Below are 10,208 nucleotides of genomic sequence, written 5' to 3'. Positions count from 1 at the left end.
AGCAGGAGAATCATCTAGCACGACTTATAGCAGAGGTTAGAAGACACTTACTTTGTAAACAGGCTCCTAATCAAACAGCATTCCGAATGGTACAAAGCTTTTTTACAAGCACAATGTAAAGTGAAAGGAAGGAATAAGGTGCTTCCCTACTTGTGTACTTCACACAGGAACTGGATGTGTGAGCTGAAATCAGAGAGTCTGTGTGTCTTTATGCATCATCTACAGCTGTTAGGAATTCATGCAGCACTGCCTAAATTAATGTTTTTTGTTCCTACTCAGAACAAATGGTCAAAAGAACTAATGAAATAGAAATGTAAAAAAAAGACATTGCAAGTATTTAAACATATGGTTCCATAGCTCTGGAATAATTTTTCATTTGTTGAAATACCAAATTCAAAGAAGGCAAAATGTATTGTTTTTATAATGTTAAAATAGAACGTAATATAAACACAACTAGTGTGATCACAGTATTGAATAATTTTAAGAACATTTAAACAAATATGAAATAAAATGATCAAGGAGAAGCAAGGCATTTTTGCCTTATAGAACAAAAAGTTTAAGAAATACTTCAACTTGAAACATGAAAGCTGAAAAGCTCAACTTATATGTTTCTTCTGTGGGGACTGGCATATTGCCCCCCAGTCTTTTCAGTCTCTGTGAAACTGCCCTTCTTATGGGGAGTTGTTCCAGAAAAACTGTTTTACCAGTTGTACCACTCATCTCTTCCACCGGGATGGAAAGAAACAGGCAGAGAAGAGTAAAAGCCCCAGGGCACATCAGCTGGCTCTGCTCTCTGAGGCTTTGGGATGCAGAACAACCTCAACAGCCCCTGCTGCTTACAAAAGTGACCCTTGGCTCACACAGCAATTCCATCAGGGCTCTAGGCCACAATTAAGCCTAAGGGAGTGAATTAAAAGTCTGGGGACAGATAGCTGACAGAAAATGGTGAGACCTCTTTTAAATTAGGCACTATCAGTTTTAGGCAAATGGCAGAGGGTCTGGGAGGTGACAGAATGAACGAGGAGAGCTCTAGGAAACAACGCTTATCTGGAGAGTTTTGAGTAGTTTAGTTTGTTTTAATTGGAAAAGAGAAAGGCTGAATCATAATGTAGTGCAAATATGTAAAATTAGCAGGAGAGACTGGTAATCTGTTGTTTGTATCCACTGAGGGTTAAACAAGAAGATAGCTAATTAGCAGCTAGGATTTGGGTTAATTATTAGAAATAAGCCTTTCCAAACCACTAGGTAAGCAGGTAGAGCAGCTCTCTCCACAGCTTGTTTAAGCAAGGTTGTGAAATTTCTTTCACAAGGAGTTTTAATAACAGCCTAGACAAATATCTGTCAGGCAGTGGTCTGGGTATGTTTGCTCCTGCCCCAGGGAAGTGGGCCAGGCTAGATCTTTGTGGTCCCTCCCAGCTGTACTTTCCTTTGATGCTTTGGGATGTGTTTCAGTGCCGGCTTTGGTTTTCCCAAGAGCCAGAGTTTCTGAATGCTGACAAAAGCATCTTCTTGGAGGAAGGTGGTGAGAGAAAACTGAAAAGAAAAACAGCTTAAATAACAACTTAAAAAATTTCTCAGGTAGCTCTCCTCTCTCAAAATAAGGAAGCAAAAAGACATATAAACTCAGCTATAGGACTTTTGGATCATTTTGGCTTGTATTGTACTGTTTGTCTGGGTTTGGGATGTTCAGGACCACAACCTGTTTTCTTTTTTATAAACGAGATAGCAGGTCACTGCAGTGCTCTGGATCCCTGCTGGAAATAGATTGTCATTGTTGTTTATTTTTGTGATGACTGAATGAAAGTTTGTTTTTTTGGCATATCACTCATGCACAGGGCCCAGAACCTCCAGCACAGGATGGCACAGGATGCAACCATAGGCATCCTCTGCCAGCAATTTCCTCAGTTACACAGTGCAATCTTGTTTTGCCACTTATAAATCTTCCCCTTCTTCCCGAGAAAAAATATTCTTCCTTGAGAAATAAGCCTGCGGTAATGACTAGTGGCAGAACAAATGGCAAGAAGAGCTGGGCTGCCACAGAGGCAGGGAAAGCCACCAAGTGCCAGAAACCTTTAATTTCAATAGAGCAAAACATATTACTTGGGCAGTGTCAAAGTATAAAACACTCTGGATTATATTCTCTTTGAGGCTACATTCCAGACTTTGTGCAGGGAGAATGAACTTGTGTACAACTGCTTTCACACTGGGGCAGATCCTTAGAGATCAGCAGCTGTGGGGAACAGATATCCTCATGGAAGAGGAGAGTCAGACCTGCCTCTTCTTGTGTGTTGGCAAATATCATGCACACTGCAAGCTATGAAAAGAAAAAGAAGAGGGGAGATAATTCTCACTGTCTATGTTATGTTTTGTTTTTGTTTTTTTTCAATAGCAAGTTAAAAGGCAGGATGGCAGCAAACCACTACTCAAAGGAAAGGTTGATCCCTGAGATTTGGGGGAGAAAGTAAATTCTACAGTGTTCATTGTCTGGAGTTCTCAGTCACTTTTGGACAGTGGATTTAGCTTTTTCTTTAGATCCTTTAAAATCTCTGCACATTCTGAAGAAGCCCCATATATTTGGCAAGCAAGGTATGCAGAATTAGGGTCTGAAAAGAAGCAGTACTGCCTATTCTTACAGGGGAACAGAGAAAGCAAGTGAATGATCTGTACTTCAAAAGAAGGACTTCTGAAATCCACACAGCAAATCTAAAGAGCTGATTTCAGCAATGATCTTTTATTTGAAATTTTTTTATACTCAAAAATAGACATGCCCACCTTACTGAAAACCCAATAAATTCTGAGTTTAGTTGATTTCACTGAAATGTTTTCTTTCTGACTCATGGGTGAAGTGTCTTTGATAACACTGAATACCCTGTTTCATTGCAGGGGCACTGATTTTGGTTTTTAAACTAAATCCATTAAATTACAAGACACGATTACATCCAGCTGAAATTCAGGTCCCGACACTTATAATATTATACAAATTAGGATCATGAAGAATATTATGACCTTGAAGCTATTAGAGATTGCAAATTTGCAGACATACCATTTAAAATGCTTTATGCAAACCGGGGTCTAATACTTAGAATTCAATACAGGAAATAGTATATGATGATCATTAGAAAGAAACTGAGAATATGAGTGGTAGCATAGCCTGTCATACAGAGTGGAGGTGAATTTAGCTTCAGTCAGGCTACACAGACCTTATAGGATAAGAAAAAGTTGGAGATGCGAGACAAATGTGTAGGCAAAAGCTTACAGGAAACAGTTACAGGACAACTAGCCAATAAATGTCATATTTGCCTTATAAAAATTAAAGTAGAACACATGGTCATATCAGATCACCTCTTTTAGATTTAGGCACTATGTATTACCAGATAACTCAGGAAACAAAAGAAGACTCAGATCCCTGACTGACCCTCTGCTCATGCAGATATACCTGACTGCAAAAGCCCAAACTTCCCTTAAAACTTAGTTGCTGAACTTTAGTAAGTTAGAAAAGATTTCCCCCAATATGTAATTAGGCAATCAGAAATTATTCAAAATAATACTTACTTTAGATTTTACATTTCTACTTTTCCTCTTTACTTGATTCTTGTTCCATTTTCCTTTCATATCCACAGTAACCATCTGAATAAATTTCCTACCTATCACAGTAGCACTTGAATTTGCTGTGTAATGACATAACTGTATTGCATTGTTCTCTGTCTACTCATTTAATTTGCATCATTAAATCACAGTATAAGACTCTTGTTAACAGATACTGTAAAAGACTTATTTATTTGGAAGAGGTTCCCTGGAAACGGTTGTTCTACTCTCAGTTTAAGTTCTAATTTATTTTTGAGTCTTGCCTATGCAGTCTGGAGACAGTCTGTGCAGAAAACTTCAAAATGTTGGTGGAAGCCCTGACGTTTCAAGGCAAAAATCAAAGTATTTTGACTGAAAATTCAGTGCCATTCACCACACAAAGATGACGAGATAACAGATTGTCTTCTCCAAGACTGACTCACCACAGAGAAGTTCATTCCCAGTTTGGGTACCGTTATCACCATCTGAGGAAAGCACACTGAGTTCAAGTAGATTCCCTGAGCTGTGATTGTACTTCCACCACTAGGGAAAAATTAAAAAAAAATAAATAAAAAAATAATAAAAAAATGAGTAGGATAATGCTACATCTGCTATGACAATCTTAATTACAAATTATGTTTTAGAGTGAATGACAACAGAAAACCAGAATTAGGGATATATGAGGTGAATACAAATATATAGCTCTGAGCAGTGCTAGGAGACAAATTTTACACTTGCTATAACAAATAATCAAATACAAGAAAAGAAAAATAATTTTTAAAATTGTGTTATGCCAGGATATTAACATAAATGTGTACATTTCAAAGGAGGGTGTATACTTGTACAGGGGTGATGAAAAAGGTGTCTTTTTTACCACTGACAATTTTTTGGCAAAGGCAGATGGTTTGGATTAGAGCTACTGAGATCATAAATACGTCACATAAAAACACACACATGCTACCATACATATATATTCATAATATTTATGTAGGGCCGGATTTAGACTATTTTAAAATCCATTTGCTCTCCTGAGTACTGGTGACTTGTCACATTAAATGATTTTCCTCACAAATCAGTGTAATGTCCAGACACAGGAGACACACTTAGCTGTACAGTAGGCATCCCAGCAGGGCATTACAGGTACGTTCAGAAGCTGGTAGGAGTTAAATCACATAAAGAAAAGAGGCACCCTGCCCCCTTCTCCTTCACCTCTGTGAGGAAATGATCTGCCCTCTGCAACTGTGCCATAATTGAAGCAATTGGCATGGCAGATGGAGATAAAAATGCAATTTCTTTTGATAGATTGCTAAGCATAGTCATTCTTCTTTCATTCATTACTTTTCTTATTTCTGTAAGAAACTTTTACTCACCTAAGAAAAGATTTGGCTGGATGAATTTTGAAAACAACAGGGTCTTCTCTGTACATGAAATGACTGCTTGCATCTCGGACAGCTTCATCGATTCCCACCCTCACACGACATTCCTGGGGGATTGGTTGTGGTGGAGTGTAGCACTCCACAGTGCTTGCTGATACACTGGAAGAACAGATAAGGCCTTGCTTGTCACCATTAGAAAACTTAACTCAGTTGAAAAGACTGTACTTTAGTGAGTCCCAACCCTGCCTAAAGATCCACTTGTAAAAAAATGTCATTGATTCCCACACTGGATGATAATTTGCAACAAGTAAGTACGGCATGAGGTAGAAACAGCAACACTACTGCATAGGCTCAAGTTTCATCTTAACTTCGTAGCCTTGCACCTTGCCAGGTGGGAGGTGTTTCCCCAGTTCTGGCAACAGCCACATGAGCCTCTGCACCCTGCAAAGGCAGCTTCCAGCCTAGAAAATGAGCGTGTGCTCCCAGTTTAAGAACAATTGGTTCTGCTGTAACCTAGGGATAATGTCTTTCTTTTTCAAGTCCACAAGATCTACCCTGTGTTAAAAACCCCAAGAAAAGGTGCTGGTGAGGGAGGTACCAGCATGTTAGAGATGTCCTGCCCTAGGGGCACCTGATAACTCCAAGTGCTGCTGAGGGGCGCACAGAGGGCAAGGAGAAAGGAAGAGAAGGTAAGAATTCAGGAAGAGCTTGCTGAATTCAGCACAGTAGCAGAGTCTCTGGGATATTCTCCTTTCCCTTGCTCTCTCATGCATGGCCCTGGAAGTCCTCCTCCTTCACTGAGCTCCATGGGTGAGCAGGCAGCAGAGGGGTGAAGGATCCTGAAGCTCGAAGCACCTAAGCGTGGGCTCAGGGAGCAGGACACATCAGAGACAGGGTAACAACTGACTGGAGAAGAAAATGTAACTCTACTGACTGGTTTCAGTAAATTGGGCCAAATCACATGCAAGAGCCCTCCAAGTGAGGCCATTCCCATTAAGGCACTGGAATAGGTTGCCCAGGGAGGTTGTGGAAGCCCCCTCTCTGGAGGTGTTCAAGGCCAGGTTGGATGAGGCTTGTGCAGCCTGGTCTAGTGTGAGGTGTCCCTGCTCACAGCAGGGAGATTGGAACCTGATGATCTTTAAGGTCCCTTCCAACCTTAATTCTATGAGTCTATGATTCTTAAAGGATATGAGAGATTGCCTCCAAATTAGACAAAAAGGACAATTAATGTGACTTCTGAAGCTTTCCAGAAAGGTGGAATGTGTGCTGTAGGAGTTAGTGATTCATTCCCAAGTATCTGGAAGCTTTTAACTGTCTTCTAAAGGAAAAATAAACTCTTGATCTAGCTGCCCTCAGAATTAGGGAAAGTTGCCAGTTTGGGTAGAGGGTACCTGCCCTAAGAAACTGGCTAAGACCTGTGTAGAAGTCTCCAGACAATTTGGCTGGTGAGGAAGAGGGAAGCTGGAGATGCTTACTGGATAAGCCCCAGCTATGGTTTGATACCTAGAGGTCCACCTGACCAAACCAGATGTCTGCCTCTGAGGTGGCTGTCATCTCACCCCCACAGTACATGTCTCAAATGGTTCAGATTAATCATCCTCAACAGTTTTTCATATTTGTCCATTAGTTGAGCAGCTGAGATGAAGACACCAATAAATGCCACCCTAAATTATTAAGAAGCTACCGAACAGAAGTGTTGAAGATCTTGGTAGTGATTGAACACCAGACTTGAAAACCTAAATCCCTTTCTTGATTTAGTCAGACTCAGCTAATTTGATCAAAAGCATACAATAAATTATTCAGCAGCAAATAATAAAATTTAGCTCTCCTGACTTTGAGTCTGACGTTAACTAATAGGCTATTGCTTCATGTTCTCCACAAGTGTGATGCTTCAGCACTATGACTCTTCATAATCATTACGAGAGACTCAAAATTTAGAGGAATTGCTGGGCATCCTGCTCCTGGCATACAGTGGACCAGATTCTAGGTTTGGCCACAGAGGTGACAATTCAGTCCCCGCCAGTGGGAGCCACCCTGCTGTACCTACCTAACCAAGCAAGCAGAATGGCTACCAAATTGAGAAGCCTTGTCTGCCCACAGCAGAAAATCTGTGCTTGCTATTTGTTTTTTATATTCAGCTGGGATTGAAGGCATTTCTACACAGAGCACATCAAAGATTCTTGACTAAGCTCCTACTGGATTCAGTACAGAGCCAAGAGAAATTCTGGCTTAATCCTCTAAACAACTTTATATACACCAGGAAAAGTCCCAAACTGATGCTGCCTCTGGTTCGGAGGCTGTTCACTAATAGTAGCACATAAATAGCTGCTCCTCTGCACAGGATACAATCTCAGACCCTGGTCAGGTTTCCACCAAAAAACATCCAGTAGGAAATGGTAACCTGCACACACTGGATGCTCACTGGGAGCTGCTGCATGGACAGTAGCTCTTGCTAATACCAGAGGGCTGAGTGTATGGGAATTGGGGTGACAAAAATGAAGGGAAAGGGACAGTTTCTAGTCCATTAGAAGCTGACTTGCTACTTCTCTATGTAACCTTTTAATGAGGTTAATGAAGGCCTTACAGAATAAACATATCTTCTAGGGATCTGTAGTCTAGGAATCTTTCAGGCATGCTAAACTCAGGATGTAATCCAGAACAGAATGGTTCTTTCAGTATCAATTCTCTGATCCATAACATGAGCAGAGGAGAGCAATGAACGTTTGTGTCTTTTTTTACCCCAAGACATTTTAGTCAAGCCATTTCAATATTAAAGGCATCACTTTATAATAAGTACATTACCTTTTTAAGGTGCATGGTTTCTCACCAACAAAGATCCTTCTGGATTTCCCACTGTTAAGGTATTTTCCAGCTACAGTTAGCAATGTTCCTCCAGATTTGGGGCCATAGGTGGGAGAGATACTTGTTATTACAGGATTCTGAGGGGAGGGGGGTAAAAATAAAAACAGTGGATTGTTACATTATTTTCAAAATGTGAAAAGAAAGAATCTTAAAACATTCTTAGCATTTCCATGAAGTAATAATAAAGCAAACAGGAATATAGAATTACCACACTGGATTGGATTAATGAAAAGTCTCCTTCCAATTAATATTGAAGCTAATTTTGACAACAAAGTTTTAATCATAGTACTTACCACGTATGAAAATGTATTGAATACTGTTTTGTCATGTCCAACAGAAACACTACTGGATATGTTAAAAAGTGGATTTTTTGCAGCAGGAACTGTGCATTCCAGCCTTTGGAAAATAAGGAAAAAGATGGGATTACAGTTTTTTTCTGGCTTGATTTTTTGTATTACAATCAGCCACATCAAAATTGTAATAATGAAGGATCCATACTAAACAAAACACTGATCTATGCATGTCAGGGACATTTTCAGAATTATGGTTGCCTTTTTCAATACTACATACAAACACTGTGGTGTTTATACTTGGCCAGAGAAAACAATTTCAGAATACCAAATAAATTTCAGAAAAATAAAAGAAGCATGCTAGAGAAAACAAATACCTCCCACTCAATGGCTGAGTTGTTTTTTGGTATTTTCCTTTCATGACAAATTTTGGTAGACAACAGGTTTATAAAAAATGCATCACATACACAAGTTTGTTCTACATTAAATATTAAATAGTTAAATATTACAAAAAATTAAACTTGAACTTTTGTGGCAGCATATGTAAATGTAGTACATTTCATTTACGTGGTCTAATATATTATGTTGTCTCCTTAAATAATTTTGTTTGCATTAAAACTGTTGACAGTAACAGTTAGGAGAGTGCTCAGTACTTCTGGAAGATGAGACCTTTTTGTTACTGTATACATGAATAGCAAAGCCAAGGCACAATTTGCACATTGCTTTGTTTGTAGATAGTCAAATGCTTTGAACTGAGAAAGGATACTCATTGAACATCCTATTTCTTCAAGATATCAACCAGAATAACCTCTGTCTTAAACTTAAGCAATTTTCCCACTGCCTCAAATACTTATTTCTGCAGAGGGGGAGGAGAGTTGCAGCTGAGAGACATAAGCCCCTGCATGACAAAATACCTGCATCTTCTCACATTTCTCTCCAGCAGCTTCACAGAGCAGGAAGACAGAGGTGTGACATAACTGAGCCCAGCAGGATCCCCCCAAAAGGCCCTGCCCCCTTTTCAAACATTTGAATAGTTTTGTTCTTGCTAGCTCCCACAGATGTTGAACAGCATTTTGCAGGCAAACCAGAAAAAGCTGCTGCCGGAACTATCGGCATTAACTAGATTTATTTGATGTCCATTTCAAGCACTTTTTTCTTGGGGAGCTTATAAACCAAAGGATTGTTTCCTGATATAAATTTCAGAATTGGAGATGACACTTACAGACTGAATGTTTATATCATAAAAAAATCCGTATCACACAGAGAACATCGGGTATAAAAGGAAATTAATATTTTAGGTTTCTTACTTGTTTTTGTTGCTGGATTTTGCTTCCAGGGCACAAATTTGTCCTCCAATATGGACTACTGTATTTTTAAATTCAAATCTATTATTTTTGCTGAATCCAAAGTCCCATCCACACAGTGTCAGTTTTGTCCTGCCTTCTAAGGGAGCACTGTTTGGGATAATCTGTTAAAAAAATATTGTGTTAGTTACATCAGGTTTTCTTGAAGTTCAAATGGAGTTAAAGAATGTGCAAAGGAATAATTTTAGAAAAGCATTTCTTCTGGCAGACCATGTCCAACCATTCATCTTAATTGTTCTTCACCTTCCATTTGTCACATTATGAGCCTTCTCTGACAGTAGCAATAAATAACAAAACCTATACTAGAAAGCTTTGAAGGATAGTGTTTAGGGGCACTGAACAAGCTGTGCATTGTAATAGTCTCTTAAATCCTGCCGTTCTTGTCTTTCACATCTTATTTCTGGCATGTTAAACATACAATGTACTTATTTTGTTAGAAGCTGAATGCTGAACACAAAAGAGCCCCAAAATGACAATTTTTTGTTAGCTTGATGAAAGTCAGGTTCAGAGCAAAGTAGCTTCAAAGACACCAAAATCCGATATTGCATTGGCTGTGATAAAGTTAACATGACTTCTGCTATTCTTCCCTTAAATCTTTTACATTTGGTCACCTCTAATTCCGAGTTAAAAATAAACTACCTCTCAGAAACACACAGAGACAATCTACAAAGGAAATGCTTTTTTTTTTTTTTTTTTCTGTATATTGTAAATTGTCCTGTAAAATATAACAATGGTGGGAAAAAGGTAGGAAC

The 10,208-nt window shown here is 39.1% G+C and overlaps 1 protein-coding gene across 1 annotated transcript in view; it reads right to left on the bottom strand.

Annotated features, from left to right (window-relative positions):
* Window positions 1–10,208, bottom strand: part of MET (MET proto-oncogene, receptor tyrosine kinase) — a 71,274-nt gene that overhangs the window by 27,441 nt on the left and 33,625 nt on the right. The window contains exons 5-9 of the mRNA XM_010004296.1: window positions 9,400–9,560; window positions 8,096–8,198; window positions 7,743–7,879; window positions 4,935–5,099; window positions 4,008–4,107 (exon numbers count right to left, since the gene is read on the bottom strand). Of these exons, the coding sequence (XP_010002598.1) occupies window positions 4,008–4,107; window positions 4,935–5,099; window positions 7,743–7,879; window positions 8,096–8,198; window positions 9,400–9,560 (666 nt within the window). The remainder of the gene's footprint in view (window positions 1–4,007; window positions 4,108–4,934; window positions 5,100–7,742; window positions 7,880–8,095; window positions 8,199–9,399; window positions 9,561–10,208) is intronic.

The sequence above is a fragment of the Chaetura pelagica genome, unplaced genomic scaffold, assembly GCF_000747805.2.
Source record: "Chaetura pelagica isolate M959 unplaced genomic scaffold, ChaPel_1.0 scaffold68, whole genome shotgun sequence".
Taxonomy (NCBI): Eukaryota; Metazoa; Chordata; class Aves; order Apodiformes; family Apodidae; genus Chaetura; species Chaetura pelagica.
Note: the sequence above shows the minus strand (reverse complement) of the source record. Positions and strands in the feature narration are given on the sequence as shown.